Source organism: Barbus barbus (assembly GCF_936440315.1).
Source record: "Barbus barbus genome assembly, chromosome: 9".
In the NCBI taxonomy this organism is placed as follows: domain Eukaryota; kingdom Metazoa; phylum Chordata; class Actinopteri; order Cypriniformes; family Cyprinidae; genus Barbus; species Barbus barbus.
This window is the reverse complement of record NC_136737.1, coordinates 25,372,001-25,389,645: the sequence shown is the minus strand read 5'-3', so window position 1 is coordinate 25,389,645 and position 17,645 is coordinate 25,372,001. Positions and strand designations below refer to the sequence as shown.

At 38.6% G+C, this 17,645-nt stretch overlaps 1 protein-coding gene across 1 annotated transcript in view; it reads left to right on the top strand.

Moving 5' to 3' along the window:
- Positions 1–17,645, top strand: part of LOC306875218 (dedicator of cytokinesis protein 3-like) — a gene marked incomplete at its 3' end in the record, with an annotated part of 249,864 nt that overhangs the window by 206,195 nt on the left and 26,024 nt on the right. The window contains exons 21-32 of the mRNA XM_079425684.1: positions 1,331–1,431; positions 1,517–1,598; positions 2,514–2,684; positions 5,973–6,165; positions 6,470–6,597; positions 6,692–6,838; positions 8,515–8,613; positions 8,746–8,840; positions 9,284–9,359; positions 15,207–15,307; positions 15,963–16,021; positions 16,415–16,563. Of these exons, the coding sequence (XP_079281810.1) occupies positions 1,331–1,431; positions 1,517–1,598; positions 2,514–2,684; positions 5,973–6,165; positions 6,470–6,597; positions 6,692–6,838; positions 8,515–8,613; positions 8,746–8,840; positions 9,284–9,359; positions 15,207–15,307; positions 15,963–16,021; positions 16,415–16,563 (1,401 nt within the window). The remainder of the gene's footprint in view (positions 1–1,330; positions 1,432–1,516; positions 1,599–2,513; positions 2,685–5,972; positions 6,166–6,469; positions 6,598–6,691; positions 6,839–8,514; positions 8,614–8,745; positions 8,841–9,283; positions 9,360–15,206; positions 15,308–15,962; positions 16,022–16,414; positions 16,564–17,645) is intronic.

Below are 17,645 nucleotides of genomic sequence, written 5' to 3'. Positions count from 1 at the left end.
TGTAATAACGTGTCCGGTTTCCATTCATCAAAATACTCACACCCACATGTACTGCGTGTTTGTGTGTGTTAAATGTGCACGATTCATCTCTTTCATGAGTGCCCATGCTGTGTGTGTGTCTGTTTTGAAAAATGGAAGATTTCAGCTGGCGTGGATCCAGGCATTATTAGGCGTTCACAGCTACTTGTTAGTGGTGTCTCCAGAGAGCCTTTAGCTTCTTGTACTCCTGTAAAGAGAGTCAAGATGTTCTAGCCTCTCTTGGCCTTAATACATCTGTCATGTTTCTGTGTGGAGAATAGGGAACCTACACGGATGCACTTCTACTTGCATGGATATTCATTTTGCAAAAAAACTTGCTGCGTTGCGGTCTCATTTTAATTTAGTTTAAAGGAACAGTTCACACAAAAAATGAAAATTTGCTGAAAATTTACTCCATACTAAATGAGTTTGTTGAAAATTTTAGCATTACATCACTTGTTCACCAGTGGATACTCTGCAGTGAATGGGTGCCGTCAAAATGAGAGTCCAAACAGCTGATAAAAGCATCACAATAATCCATAAGCAATCCAGTACATCAGTTTATGTTTTGTGAACTGAAAAGCTGTTAGACATTGGTAAGAAATTCCTCAAGACATTTTCTAGTCTTCTATCAAAAAAATAACAACAAGAAACTAATTCCATCAGAATCAGGAGAGAAACATGTACATATCAAGCCCAATTTACAAGCAAATGTGTCCAAAACAGTTCTATACGATTTTATTTGGTGGATTTTAATGTGAGAGGACAACAATAAATCTTCTTTACTGGAGGAAGTGTTAGTATGGATTACTGACTTGTTTGTTTTTTTTGGCAAGAAGCGATGTTTTAAAGTTAGAACGGCTTAATAATATATTTGTTTCTTACAAACACACATCTTTTGGCTTCACAAGACATTAAATGATGGACTGGAGTGGTGTGGATCACTTGTGGATTATTGTGATGTTTTAATCAGCTGTTTGAACTCTCATTCTGACAGCACCCATTCACTGCAGAGGATCCAAATTTCTCCAAATCTGTTCCTGTGAAGAAACAAACTCATCTACATCTACATCTTCTTTATTTATTTTATTTTTAAATACTATTCTTTGCCCTTGGTTTACTAAAAAATCACAAGTTTTTTTTATTTTTATTAATTACTATATATATATATATATATATATATATATATATATATATATATATATATATATATATATATATATATACACACACTAAAATAACACTGATGCATACTGATATTTTCAACATCAGTCAGAAATTTGGACCTGACCTGCTTTCCATCTCTGTCTAGGTGTTCATCATCAATCTGCTACGGGACAGTAAGTTTTATCACTTCCGGCCTGTGATGGACACGTACATCCAAAAGCATTTTGCTGGAGCACTGGCTTATAAGTAAATCCATCTATTTTCACAGGATATTTTTGTTAAGGTTTTCAATCTGAATATGGTATAACTAGATGTTTCATTTCAAATTCAGAGAGTTGATTCGCTGTCTGAAGTGGTATATGGACCGATCAGCAGAAGTTGTTCGACAGGATCACATCCAGGAAGCCATGAGGGTGAGATCTCCTTGATTTTTACCAAGTATGCTGTATAACCACGCAAACAGAGCTCAAGAGAAAAAAAAAAAAAATCACATAAAATCATATGCTGGCCACTATAAAATAAACAGTGATACAGCTTTAATAGGAACTAGAATAAATAATGCATTTACATAAGAAGTTTCAGTGCAGCCCTCAAAGGACGTTTACAGATATCTAGCTGAAGCAGATGTTTTCAAGATTTCCTATTCACTCACTGTATGGTTTTTGTTGAGATGTATTGCCATTGCTGGTTTGATTGGTGATTCATTTTGGTGCTGACAGTACCCTCATATTAAAATGTCAAGCACTGTAAAAGTACAGAGAAATTATAATTCAGTTATATTGTGGGTGCTGTTTCAAACTTTTCAAAAGAATCTTGCCGAACACATACTTGAGTGAAAATAAGAAAAGTTTCCACTTTTAATTGTACTCAAGTATTTAGAAGTAAAACCGTTTATCTTAGCTTTTGAAATTGGCTGATGAAAGCCAGCGGAGACTTTGATGCACAAACTGTGCAAAGCCATCCATTTAATCATTATAATATTTAGAACTCTTTGCTTTGAATTAAAAAAAAACAACTGCTCAGTACAAATTAAATTTAAAAATGTGTTATTTATTCATTTATCAAGTAAAAAAGTTTTTTTTTTTTTTTTTTTAAATGGAAATGTGATGAATTTAGTTTAATTAGCAATCAAGTTAAGTACAAATTGTCCATAGTGAATATTAAAATGTCAAACTTTCTTAATTTGTCTTCGAGGTACAAGCACAGGGATTGTCTGTATTGATTGTACTTGGAGTGTTTTAAAGACATTTTATAGCATAAATGTTGAAAAGCTTGGATACTCGCAGATATTGTCAGGCTACACGTGTCAACTGTAAATCTACCTCCAGGCTCTAGAGTACCTGTTTAAGTTCATCATCCAGTCACGGATCCTCTACTCCCGGGCCACCTGTGGGATGGAGGAGGACCAATTTCGGGCTAGCATCCAGGAGCTTTTCCAATCCATTCGTTTCGTGCTCAGTCTGGACAGCCGCAGCTCTGAGACACTCATTTTCACCCAGGTCAGATTTAAACTCTAGAACTGTTCACATTTCATGTTTATGAAAATTTACATTTGTGAGGAGATACTACCTAAAGGGACCATGTTATATGAGAAGAATTGTGTCAACAATAAAAAGCCTAAAATTGCTAGGAGTGGATGAGGGCTTTGTTATTGTGCACTTTTGCATGAATGATTTTATTCATTTATACCCGCTGGTTTAATTTGGGGAATTAAGCGAAGAGAACAAAAGATCACGGTGGTCGAATGTGTTTAAAAATTAAAGGTTCAGTTGTAACGAGTTGCTGATCTCCAAATCCATGGTTGTTGACCCAAGATTAAAGCTGTTTCCTTGAGGCCCAGGTTTATTTAGTGTTCCATGAGATTAATGCGTCTGTCTCTCTCTACCCTAAAGAAGTTGTACGTCTAAGCTGTTTAGACAGCCCCATCTCAAGAAAAATCCTGTGAAAGTTGCGATTAGACAAAACATGGTTTAAGTAAAGATATCTATCTGCTCTAACATTTCTATGAGAAATGTTCTGAAGGTGTCAAATTTGAAGAAAACAAGATGACGAACTTCAAGATACTGAAGCCACTAAATATGTTCTTGAGAGACTGTAGCATCATTTGTCACTAGATCTTTGCATTGTCTGAAGATGGTACTTGCTGCTATGATGCTAGGTTGTTAGGAATGTATGTGGTTTCTGAGGTTTTCCGAGTTGTTTAAACCCATTGCTTTGGGTTGTAATGGGTTACCCATTGCTAACCCATTGCAAGGATGTTTTGGATTGTTGGTAACAGCTTTTCTAGTTGGCAAACTAGCTCTTCTCTCCCCCAAGTTACTATGATCCCTAGATATGGTTTATTGTTCACCAGGTAATGGTTCCCCTCAGTAAGGCATATAAAGTATCACTCAGTTCCTCAGCACAAACAATGTGGGACAGTTTATATGTAAAGGGTTGGGGTTTGTAGAATGATATATTTCATTACTTTCGTTTAGTTATAGGTAGTGTTTGTACAGGAAAAATAAAGACTTAGCATAATTTAACCTTAGTAAGGCAAACGTTTAGCGACAAAATTAACCCACACTGAGATTTATAGATGGTAAAAGTATACAAATATACACCAAAGGAAGCAAGCCTTTTTACTAAATAAATCTACACAAGTTGAGCTTAATGTCATATCTAATGGTGTGTTGAGATATTTAATATGAAACTAAACGTAGCCTTATTTGGTTATTTGTCTTTTTTCTTATTTAACCATAAACATGATATTATTGTAACTGTCATGTCTTGTGCACTTTTCCGTGAACATCCGCACATAAATCATAACTGGGACTAATTAAATTCAATAATAACGGCAATCGTAGGCCTATTTAAATGCTCACATTTGAATATGTTATTTTTTTTATTTATGAAGAATTATAAGCGTGTGTATGATGTGATTTAGCCTATGCATATTCATTTGCAGTGATCACTAGGGCAAGTTTTGTATTGTTTACAGAAGTGTGCGTTCTCATCTTTTTTTTCTGTTAATTATCATGTTGCATGTCTGTTTTTTTTTTCAAAGCACCAACTTGCCTAATGTTGGTTTGATTGCTTGTGTTACATGAGAAAATTAATAAGTTTGCCTACCTGATGTTGTAGATTAATGCGGGTCTGGTTCGGGTCGCGACTCTCGGTCTTTATGTCAAACGGTTCTGGTCTGGTAGGCTACAGAAATAAATGAGTGCTGCTGTCGGATAACAGGTCGAGTGTTCTGTTAAGTACTGCTGGTGCACGTTTACCAAACAGGCCCCGTGCAGGACTCTGCTTTAAACTGCTTTGCGTCTCTCCGGCAGAGATGCGCCATTTGCAGGTATTTCCCTAAACCGCCACACAGCTCATATATAGTTTTTCAAATATTTTGACATTTTTATTTTTGTTTTTCATTTTACGAAATTGTTTTTTCATCAATCGTTTTTGTCTTAGTTTTAGTTTTCGTTTACGAAAATAACCTTGGTTTGCACACCTTCACAAAGCTTTTCGTCCACATGGCTTTTTCTGTCACTACCATATTTTATCATACAGTATATGCCTCCACCAAAGCGTCATTTAATCCTGAAACCACCAGGAACCTTGAAAAAAAAAAAAAAAACTGGTAGCAATACTTTGATTAATCAATGTTTGGACACAGTACGGACCATCCTACCTACAATTCTTGAACAAATAGTTTGATGAAGATTTAGTTTTCTTTGGTTTTTGTTGACTTAATATTTTCCTGAATTGTCCCATATTGTACCTTTGTGGACTTTTCCCATCCCTGCCCCTTATCTTGACCAAATCCTGCCCAACCTCACTGTGCCCCCTAGGGTCCCCAGCCAACTACAGGACAAGCCACCACCAACCAGGGCAACTGCTTGCAGCCGTTAAGCTGCAATGCCCTACGGCCCTCTCCGCTGTCTGTAAGTAGATGCAGCTTGTTGAATTGCCCCACAGTAATGGAACGGAGAGTTCTTCACAACCCAACCCAATGCCAAAGCCCAAAACATCTACCATCACATACAAACACTCAGTGCCTTTCCAGAACACCAGACCTCAACAATGAACCACCAACCCAAACAAACTGACCAACACCAACAATTGCTCCGCAATGCTTCCCGTGCATCTTCCGCTGGGTTCTTTGATGTGTTTCTTGGTTTTGATTACTGTGTTTGACACCAAATCTTCTCCTGCACAAAGTCGAGTCCTTCCAAATACCCCCATTTTTCACCTCTTGAGTGGCGTTGAACCAGGGACCTGAGATCACCTTCGAGATCACCGCCTGCAATAGATCGTACCATTGGATTGTTGAGCAAAGTGGGGAAGAGAAGTCCTAAGAAGCAAGAGATGTAATGGACTTTGGAATTAAGGAATAGCCAAGGCCAAGGTTTTTGACTATGACCGTGACTATATAGAGGTCTTCAACCCTTCTCCCAGAGACGCACTGACCTGCAAAGTTTAGTACCAACATACTCCAACCCACCTGCCTGTAACTCAAGTTTAGGTTGGTTTAGTTTGATTAGTGTTTGAGATAAACTCTGTCGCACAGTGGGTCTCCATCTTGTTTCGCACCTTCTTAAAAATCTGAATTGACTGAATCTCTAATCTATCAAGTAACAATGAGCTGATGAAGCCTCAATGTTACTTCATCTCTTGCTGTGTAGGCAATGTCCATCCCATCTTTGCTCAACAGGCCCATCACATCTTGTCTTGTTTTATCTGAAGGGGAACATAAATAAAGACCAAATTGCAAATGGAAACCTTTCTCTGGTCTCTTCCAATCTTTTCAGGCTGCCCTCCTCAACTCGTTCCCAGCAATTTTTGACGAGCTCCTCCAGATGTTCACAGTACAGGAAGTGGCAGAGTTTGTGCGGGGAACTCTGGGTAGCATGCCTAGTACGGTCCACATCGGTCAGTCCATGGATGTGGTCAAGCTGCAGTCCATTGCTCGGACAGTGGATAGCAGGCTTTTCTCCTTCCCAGGTATTTCTTTAAGAAATCTTCACTCTCTAATGTGCAAAATTGTACCTTTTAGAGGTACAACAGCTTGTCACGGGGGCAGTACTCTCAAAGTACTCTCATTTACCCCTAGTAGTACCTTAAGGGTACATATTATTACTCTAAGGTACTAATATGCACCTTTTATGCTTCGATACGGTACAAAGTTGTCCCTTTTAGGGGTACTGCTCCAGTGACAAGCTGTTGTACCTCTAAAAGGTACAATTTTGATGACAGTGTAAATGCCTGACATCTTAATTTAATAAACTCCCTCTGTCTGTTTACACAGAATCAAGGAGAATTCTCCTTCCTGTTGTTCTCCATCACATTCATCTGCATCTGCGCCAACAGAAGGAGCTTCTGATCTGCTCGGGAATCCTGAGCAGCATTTTCTCCATTATTAAGAGCAGCTCATTGGTACACTTCGGTCAATGTGCATGTCATCAAAACTCTGAACATCTCATTGATGACTTTAGTTAAAGAGACAATGTTCCTTGTTTCCTATCTGCAGGAGAGCTCTGTGCAGGAGGAGGTAGAGATGATGGTGGAGAGTTTGTTGGATGTGTTGTTGCAGACGCTGTTGGCCATCATGAGTAAATCTCAGTCTCAGGAGGCGGTAAGAGGGCAGCGCTGTCCACAGTGCACGGCTGAGATCACTGTTAGTAACTAACAAGTCTGATATTCTACGTATTTCCTTCCTTCCCTCCATCCCTCTTCTCCTCCACCTGCTTGGCAGCATCCCTACTGAGATCTTTTCTTCATCTTCTGTTTCTTTCCCAGCATATTTCTCTTCTTTTTTCTGCCTACAAAGTGTAGCTGTCAGGTTCGGAAAGTAAAATCACATTATTAGAGAGATTATTTTTTTAATGATAATAGATCTACCTCAAACTCCAACATTAATCATGCCAAATTAATGTGATAAACTGTCAAAACATATATATATATATTTGAATATATGACAATTACTGTAACGTAAATGCAAAAGGAATCACTGTTGCGCTCTCTCTCTCGTTCACGTTCATGTCTGTTTTTATGTCTCTCACATTCACTTACTCAGACTCACACATAATACAATGTCTTCATGCAGGTGAATTTCACGAAAACTACACATAAAATGCATATTTCAAGGACAAAAGAAAATTAAACCTCTGTTTAGGACCATTACTTTCTTCGTAATTTCCTTTATGTTAAATATAAATGCAAAATGTCTTAATTCTGTTCATTTCTGCATTAAAATATGACCCTAATCTTTCTTGACAGGTTTCGTGAGACTCACCCATGCTTGTTTGTCTTATGTCTCTTACGTTTAGTCTGTTGTAACACCTGCTTAGAAGGCTAAGATAAACAGTAAACTACTAGACAACAAACATGCTCTGATCTGCACTCTGATGTATGGGTTTGCATCCTTTGATATACTTTTACTTGCTTTTAATGTTTAATTTGTGATGTATTCATCATAGATAAGCTTATAAACAGAACCCAGCATAACTAATATCATTTCTCTGTGTATATGTAGTTAAAAGAAAGAATCGTCAGACAAGAGAATCCACTAAGAATAAACTGTGCCCTTTGATAGCATCACATATTTGCAAACATTGTCTGAGTGGGTCTTTAAAATTCAGAAAAATGTGTATAAATATATGCTGCATCTGGATTCATGCCCGGTTAAAATCATTTGATCACTATTTGATGGACTACTGCTGCCATGATCACTAAAATATTTTTAATATTCTGATACTAATGTTGGGTAAAATGCTTTGACATTTGTGAGTCTGTCACATTCTACAAAGAGTGTAATTTACATGGAATTTACGGTTATGGCTGCCCAAAGACAAATGACAATGACCTAATTTAAATACGCATATTGTGCCTCCTTTAATTGGATTGTGGGTGGTTGGTGAATCATCAAAAGTTTTGCGCTGAAATACCACAATCCAGTCTTGCATAGCCAGACTTTTGACTAACAACATGAAGTCTAGTCCACATCGGAGTTTATTCTGGCCAAGAACTGCCCAATTGGACAGAAAGAAATTGCCTGACCAACAAGTTAAAAAAAAGTTGTCTAAAGCCAGCTAGTCAGATTAGAATTGGTGATTTCAGCCAGCGTTTTCATTTTTTGTACGTAATATGCATCAGACTGTAGGCGGTCTGTGGAGTGCTGTCTGAGGCTGAGACTAAGTGCCACAACTGTTAAGTGAATTCATCCCACAGTGTCTTCACGTCTCTCATTCATCCTGCTCCCCCGCTCCCTTTGGATACATTTAATTGGCAGTTTGATTGCCAAATGAACAGATTGATTGGCTCACAAGGACTTGCCCACTTTCTGATTGGCAGGGGGAGTATGTGTCCTGCTTGTTGTCCCTCCTGCGTCAAATGTCGGACATTCATTTTCAACACTTACTGGACAACTTCCAAAGCAAAGAGGAGCTAAAGGTGAACCGTCTCAAAAATTTCAGAAATCAAGCATTTGAATAATTTATATTATTGCTTAAATGTGAAGTTTTTAAGTGCAAAATGTGAAAATACTTTCTTCTAACTCAGCTTATACAATCCTATCTCTTGCAGGAGTTCTTGCTGAAGATTTTCTGTGTGTTCAGAAACCTGATGAAGCTCAGTATATTCCCGCGTGACTGGAACGTCATGCGACTGCTGACCAGCAAGTGAGACCTTCCTTCCAGAGTAGTTTTGGAATTTTTTATTTTTTTGGGTTCAAAACATTGATTTACTTTGAATAAAACATATATAATGTATTTGGGATAATATAATATATCTCTCTTGAAATATTATGTTTTTACTATTTGTACAATGTCTTTCAGACAAAAACAGTAAATTCATGCTTTAAACATGAATGTCATTGCATTTGATGATATTTTTACAGAGCTTATATTCAGCTTTCAAGGGGAAAAAAACGTTTTTATAATAGATTTTATAAAGTTTGGGGATGAAATTGATCAAAAGTTACAGAAAGAATCCTGAAAAAGTATCATGATTTTTAACTTAAAAACTTATGAAAAGTAGTCTATATTTATACTGTTCAAAAATAATTGTTTGTTTCTTGTTTCTTTTTTTTTTTTTTTTTAATTATCCCTTTTCTTTCTTGCAGTATAATTGTGAGCACAACTCAGTATCTGTCGCCTGCTCTCCATAAAAGCTTTACGGATGCTGACTTTGATTTTAAGGTGTGTGATTGTGATGAACATCAACCACACATTGCATCACAGACTCCCTGGCACTGAAACACACATTAAACATAAATGTAATTTTTAAACCCACACACACCTCTTTATTCTGAATATGATATTCCACATGTACACAAACGTGCTTGATGTGGGCCTTTACAGTGTCCTGCTGTTGGGCACACTTGGCTCTCTCTAATCCACTCTAATGAAGCTCTCCTCCCTGATCAAGACAGATGGTGCCACTAACCAGGGAGACTGGCTCTGAAAAGTTCAAACCTACTGAATTATTAATGAAGGTTATCTTTGAGAGAAAAACATGGCCCTGCCTACCAGAGTGAGCTTTCACTGGATATCCCCTGAAAAAAAAAAATGCAGACCATTGTGGAACAACTTAAATCCAAAATCCAATCTGAACAGGTTAAGGTGGTTAATATACACTGGTAGATCAGTTTGACCGATAAAGCCATATCATAAGTAATATCAACTGACATCCTTAAGGTGTCGTCACATTAGTGGAATTTTGGCGAAATTTCACAGACAAAAAAGGTCCATTGCCTGTAATCAGTAGTTTAAATGTATGAAGCACAGCTCACAAAGAAGACACTTTGAAAGCAAGCAGATTTCTGTCGGCCAATGCAGCAAAGTTACATAACCAATTCAACTCGTTGCAAAATCTGCATCCAGTCTTTCGCAAAGTTCGAGATTCTGTGGATTTCTATTGAAATGACTGGATTTCGTCAATAATAAAATGTGCATAGCAGCATTAAAAGTGAGCGCACCATTAGGGACAGTTTTACTAAACAGGGCAAATTAGCACGAGAGCGCGATTCCAAAACAGCGCCGATGGGCATGGAAATTTCTGCAGGTGATTTACTAACAACGCGTGAATTAAAGAACGCAGACGCAACTTCTCATTTACATATCGACCAACGCAATATACCAAGTGCAGCGCAAATTAGTGTAGTCGCAAATAAAGAATAAAGAAATTAAGAAGCCACAGTATTGAACATATTGAAAAGAAAGGCCAAAAAATTAAGGGTTGTAAGAAGTTTCGATAGACCTTGTATTGTGTGACTCCTAGTTGGGGGTTCCAAGTTGTCTTTTATTTCCTAAAGAAAATTCAAAATAACATGGCTTGGCAAATGATATGTCCAGATAATGTTTTCTTCTTGCATTCCAAATCAATTAATACGTGTAGAAAAAATCATCCCCCTTCTACCACATGCTCTCTGTTCTCTGCAGTGCCTACTCCTAGCAACAACAACTGCAGCCATTTCAAGCGCAAAATAGTTTAAGGTATGCTTCTTTGGGCATTAAACAATGGCGCAAATACCAGTAATTTGACGAGCGCAAATGTTAGTAAATCGCATTGCGTGATTCATTTGAATACTCTCCTCCCATAAATTTTACATCTGAAAGGAAAACTCCTACAAATGCATATTCAATAAGATGTTCTCGCCTTTTCAATCCTAATTCATCACTGCGCGTCTTTAGTTAATCATGACAGTACTATTTTAACGCCAAAAGACGGTTTGCGCTGGCGCAAGCTATTAGTAAAACTGGCCCTTAGTGTCCAAACAAGAGTTCGGAATATGAATTGATATGGAAAATAATTGATGGGTGTGGCTTCCTATCTGGAAGAGGGGACTAAGACACGCCCACCCAAGAATCAGTAGGTATGTTCAACTTAAAGTGGCGCCAAAGTCTTTTTAAGGCGAGTCATTTCACTTGGCAGCCATCTTTGAAATGCCTCTCGGGCAGCTATTTCAGTCATGCAAGAAGGCGAAAATATTCCACCATATTGCGCGTTGCACTTTCTCACATTCATAAGTAATAGGAATGCACCACCTTTGTATATCTAAAGTCTTTGGCAGCGCTGCTTCAAGTCTACAAATATATACACAACCTAATCAGTTGTGTATATCCATGTCTATCAGTGTGGGCTTTCACTGGATATACCCTGGAAAAAAAAGACAGCATAAACCCATGTAGAGCATCTTAAATTCAGAATCCAATCTGAACTGGTTATTGTACTTTATCATCATAGGTAGATCAGTTTAGTTTGACCAGTGAAGCCATGCTAAAATGTAAAATTTAAAGTCAGAACTCTAATGAATATTGAAATTGACATCCTTAAAGAGATAGTTCATCCACAAATGTAAATTACTTGTTAATTACTATTTTACTAAAATTATTTACAAAATTACAAAATTTACTAATTAATAAAGGCCTTCTGAAGTGAAGCAATGCATTTGTTTAAGAAAGATATCCATATTTGAAACGCTATAAACCCTAATCTCTAGTTTCCGCTAAATATCGTACACGCGTTCACGAGTGACATAAGGGGCTTTCGCACTGCGTAGTTCTAGGAACTAGCCAGCAGGGTGGTTCCTAGAGAACCAATTTCTCCCTCTGGCCATTTTCCTGGTTGCATTCGCCCCGGCAGCAGGAACTTTGAAGCGGCCAACAGCGAAGTCTTTATGCGCGGCATTTTACAAACATCAGCAACCGGTGAATGGAGGATGCCATGATCAGAGCTGTTTTGTTGTGTGTTATGGGTTTTGTGATAATGTAGATGGAATGTAAATGCACAATTTACATGACCGAAAGAGCAAAAAGGTGGACTAAGAGACAAAATCTCCTATGACAACTTGCAGTGTTACATATCGAGGCTGAGAAAAGAACACAACACTGCAGACAACAGGTAAATGCCGTTATCGCTGTTATCCATGTTCATGGAGTACATGGATTTTAAAAATGTCAGGTAGCCGGTGTTTTGTGTGCGCATGGCCAATCAGCGTACACGTACATTGCTGGTAGTCCCTATAGAACTGTTTTAGACCCTAATTCAATTCAATTCAATTTGAATTGAATTGAATTGAATTGAATTAGGGTCTAAAACAGTTCTATAGGGACTACCAGTAATGTACGTGTACGCTGATTGGCCATGCGCACACAAAACATTTGAATTGAATTTAATTGAAAAGTTTTAGACCCTACTCTGAAGTAGGAGCTAATTTAGTTCCTCCAAACGGAGTTCCTAGAACTAAAACCGTTCCTAGTTGCTGCGGTGCGAACACGCCAAAAAGCGGGTACTTCCAGTTCTAGGAACGATGAAAATGTTCCTCTGGTGTGAAAGCTCCTATTGTGAACTGTCCCTTTAAGGTCAAATTCAAATTCAAATTTGATTTGTCACATACATATACATACATAGTACGACATGTAGTGAAATGTATTGTACGACTGTCCAACAAATTGTCCAACAAAATTAAGAAAAACCTCAAGTTTACAAAAATACAAATAGAAAAAGTACAGTAAACATATATATAGAAATAAACTAGCAATAAAATAAAATAACAAATAGATATGAGAATAAAAATAGATATGAAGAATAAAAATAGAATATGATTCTATATAGATTCTATAAAAAGTAAAGTGTATGTCAGTGATAAAGTGTCCGTGTGCTGTGCAGTGCAGTAAAGTGTATAAGTGAGTAAAAGGAATACTAAAGACAAAAGACAAATAGTATGTAAATCCCACTCATTTATCCTTACGTAACCTTCTACAAATTAGTGCAGATTGTAATTGAAAAATGTGCAAAGTGGAAGTGTGGGGTGATGTGATTAGAGTGGAGAGAGGTTAAGACTCCGAATGGCCTGCGGGAAGAAGCTCCTCCTCATTCTCTCTGTGTTCGCCTTCATGGAGCGGAAGCGCCTCCCTGAACGCAGCAGAGAAAAGAGTCCATTGTTGGGATGGCTGAGGTCCTTCACTATCTTCCTGGCCCTGGTCAGGCACCGCTTGCTGTAGATCTCCTGCAGGTCAGGGAGCTCGGTGTGGATGGTACGTTCCGCTGAACGCACCACCCTCTGGAGGGCTCGTCTGTCCTGCATAGTGCAGTTCCCGAACCAGGAAGTGATGCTGCCCGTCAGGACGCTCTCGATGGTGCAGGTGTAAAAAGTCTTAAGCACCCGAGAGGGAAGTCTAAAGTCCCTTAAGCGTCTCAGATGGTACAGACGCTGCCTGGCCTTCTTCACCAGGGTGCTGGTATGACAGGACCAAGTCAAGTCCTGTGTGATGTGAACACCCAGGTATCTGAACCTGTCCACTCTCTCCACTGGAGTCCCGCTGATCGTGGTCGGCAGGTATGACCGCTCCTGCTTCGTACTGAAGTCCACTATCAGCTCCTTAGTTTTGCTGATGTTCAGGTGTAGACTATTCACCTGGCACCAACTCTCCAGGTTCTTAATCTCCTGTATGTAGGCTGTCTCGTCGTTGTCTGAGATCAGGCCCAACACAACAGTGTCATCAGCAAACTTGATGATGGTGGTGGAGTTGGAAGTGGCCACACAGTTATAAGTGTACAGTGAGTACAGCAGGGGGCTCAGAACACAACCTTGAGGGGCTCCAGTACTTAGGGTGATGGAGGATGAGGTGTGTTTACCCATCCGTATGGCTTGCTGTCTGTCCTTCAGGAAGCTGGAGATCCATTGGCACAAGTATGTGCTGAGACCAAGGACCTCCAACTTGGAGGTGAGTGTGGAGGGAATTATGGTGTTAAACGCTGAACTGTAGTCCACAAACAGCATTTTTATAATTCCCTTTTCTGCAGTCCAGGTGACTTGTTGTGGTGTGGAGGAGGTGTGAGATGGCATCCTCCGTAGAGCGGTTATGCCTGTATGCAAACTGTAGTGGATCCAGTGTGTCTGGTAGTTATGCAATGATGAAGTCTCTGACCAGTCTCTCAAAGCACTTCATCACCACTGATGTGAGGGCTACAGGGCGATAGTCGTTTAGGCAGATGGGCTGGGGTTTCTTGGGGACAGGAACAATGGTGGACTGCTTAAAGCATGAGGGGACTATGGACTGTTCCAGGGAGAGGTTGAAGATCTCAGTGAACACCGGTGCTAGCTGGTCAGCGCAGGCCTTCAGAACCCGACCTGTGATGCCATCTGGTCCTGCTGCCTTCCTGATGTTCACTCTCCTGAATGCCCTCCTCACGTCATGCTCCGTGATGGTGAACACGTTGTCCTCACCGGCTTCCTCAGCATGCATGCAGTTAGCACTGCTAGCGCCGCTAGCGTGATTAGCTGCAGCCTCGAAGCGAGCATAAAAAGTGTTCAGCTCTTCAGCCAGAGAAGCGTCCGCATTCCCCGATCTGGAGGGTGGTGTTTTATAGTCTGTGATGGTTCTAAGTCCCTGCCACAGGCTCCTAGAGCCGCCATGTTGGAATTGCGACTCTAGTTTCCTCCCGTAGCGCTGCTTCGCCTCCTTCACCGCTCTGCGCGCGCTGTAAGATGCAGCCTTGTAGTCATCCATGTTCCCGGTGATGAGCCCTGTGTTGTAGGCAGCGGAGCGGGATCTCAGGGCGTCGCGGATGGTTTTATCCACCCACGGCTTCTGGTTGTGAAACGTCCTGATGATGGTTTTCTGCACCGTATCATCCATTAGTTTCTCTATAAATCCCACAACCGCTTCCGTAAACAAGCTGACGTCATCAGAGCTGCGCCGGAACATGTCCCAGTCTGCGTCATCTAGCACGTCCTGGTGTGATCACATTCGTGAAATTTCATGGGCATACTGGATTTCGTCTACAAAAATGTTTAGAGCGACAGTAAAAGCGATCTTTCCTTTAGTGTTCAAAAAATTGTTCAGAATAGTTTGATATGGGAAATTATTAGGAGGTGTGGCTTCCTTTCTGGAGGAGGAGGGGCTTGAGCTAAGACACGTCCACCAAAATAATCAGCAATTTGTGTATATCCATAGTAATGCTATTGGCAACATGAATTATTTAGTTCTCCATTAGAAGCACAGCAGCATCACTAAACGTTTGTGTTTGTTTTCCGTCAGGTGTGGAATTCGTACTTCAGTCTGGCAGTGTTGTTTATCAACCAGCCCAGTCTACAGCTGGAGACTCTGACAGCAGCCAAGCGGAAGAAGGTCTTTGACAAGTAAGACTTGATCCTGCTCATTCACACATCGTAATGCCTAAAGGCACTACAAAGAAATCAACCTGTCATTGTTTCTAAATACACGCAGATTGTAATGTTTTTCCTCCACAGGCTTTCATTGTAAATGCATTGCATTACTTACCAAAGGACAAAAATCCAAATTACTTTCACAAATGTCATGTCAGAAATGCTGTCAGCAGAGCTTAAGTTGTATTTAACCCATATACTCCTTTAAATATGAAACAAACAATAATTTGGGAATTGTAGTGAGGGCTAATCCATGTTAAATCCATCCAGAGTACATGCAACATCTCTTTGGATTCCGTATTTTCTGGCCAGCTCGCCCTCCTTTTGCTGTTATCCATGAGATCTGCGTCTCATGATTAATAGATACCTGTTCCTTCAGTTTTTGGTCAAATAATAGAACACAAAAAAACGCAAGACTTCCGCATGGCATACAAGATAGATGATCACCCTGTGAATTTGTTGGGAGGGCCGATTCATCTCTCTGCTTTACGTCTGTGATCTTCAGCCCAGCATGTGGCTCTTCTGTTTTTCTGAGTTTAGTATGTTTAATGCATGCTGTTTGTTTGTCATTTTAGATTCCTGGATGGATTTAGAGGAGTTTTTGTGTGTGTTTTTGTTGTCTTTGCAGGTATGGTGATATAAGGGTCATGATGGCTTATGAGCTGTTTAGCATGTGGCAGAATTTGGGTGAGTGTTTTGATTCGCTCTCTGTCTTTTGACTCTGTTTCATGACTTCGTTTCTCTTTTCCTGCATTTCTCTGCACACGCACAGACAGAAACATAAACGCAAATATTCACTTCCTCCAGAAAAGCAGTACTGACCTCTAGAGGTGGAAAAAGGTAGTGCACTGCATAAATTACCTCGTAACTAACCACCCACCATAAGGTGTTGCTGCAACTTTGGGCATTTTTATTTCACAGGGGTTTTCATTATTAATATTATTAAAAGATAACAGATTTCAGATTCTTTCTATTATATAAAGCTTACTCTCTTTGTTACATAAACATAGACTTTCAATAAAGATCCGGCTTAAAAAAGAAAATAAATGAATAATCACAGTTTGCTTGGTTTGGCTGCAGGTGAGAATAAGATCCACTTCATACCAGGAATGATTGGCCCATTTTTGGGTGTGACGCTTGTACCGCAAAATGAAGTCCGAAATATAATGATCCCCATCTTCCACGATATGATGGACTGGGAACAGAGAAAGAACGGCAACTTCAAACAGGTCCATTATACCTGCTTCTGCTTTTCTGTCTTTTCTTGGCTATTTTTTCTGTTTCTCTTAACCTGAGTTATGTTCCAGGGAAATAAAAGAATACGATTATGATTTATTTTCATTCTAAATGTAACCAGTAATGAAAAATAGTATTTTTCATTACTGGTTTTCAAATGAAAAGTTTATTTCATTTATGATGTCCCTTGCGATGGACAAAATTAAAAAAAAAAAATTAATAAATTAATGATTTAATTATATAATTCGGAATTAATAAATAAACAAATATTGTTGTATATTCAGGCTGTTCTCAAGAAATAATATAATTTTGAAGTAAAAAAAAATAACTATTTAGTATATAATATATATATATATATATATATATATATATATATATAGCCTATATATATATATATATATATATATATATATATATATATATATATATATATATATATAAAGCATTATTATTATTATTACATTCAATGATAACCAGAATGTGTGTGTGTGTGTGTATATACATACTGGGTTTCATTTCAGACCGCTTGCATTTATGGATGTGAAACTTGTAATATGGACTTGTGTCCATGCAATTTTTCCCATAGTAAAAAAAAAGAAAAAAATTATGACATTTGTCTTTTTTATTGCAGAATAACAACACTTGCATGAACATTTACAGTGTACTCACTATTACAATATTAACAGCAACTGAAATAAAATAAATTATACAGGGAATAAACCGAAATAAGTGAAACTATTTTTAAGTAGGCTATATTTTGTGTGGAGACGTAAACGTTATCATACAAATCTGAACGCAAATATAACATTGCTGCAGGTTAGCCTCCAACCATCTAAAGCAAAAATGTAGAATAACGTTCGCAAAAGAACCCGACTATAAGTACATTAACATTATTAGTCTTAACTCTTAGCGTACGTCTTTAGATTTCAAGTTGTTCCCGCATTTCCCCGAGAAGTCTCCAGTGTAAAGGTATAACGGAAGTACCAAACTTTTTAATAGTTTATATTGTAACACAAAATCTCTATTTTGACTGAACACTGTTCTTTTTTTTTTTTCTTTTTTTTTTTTTAAATAT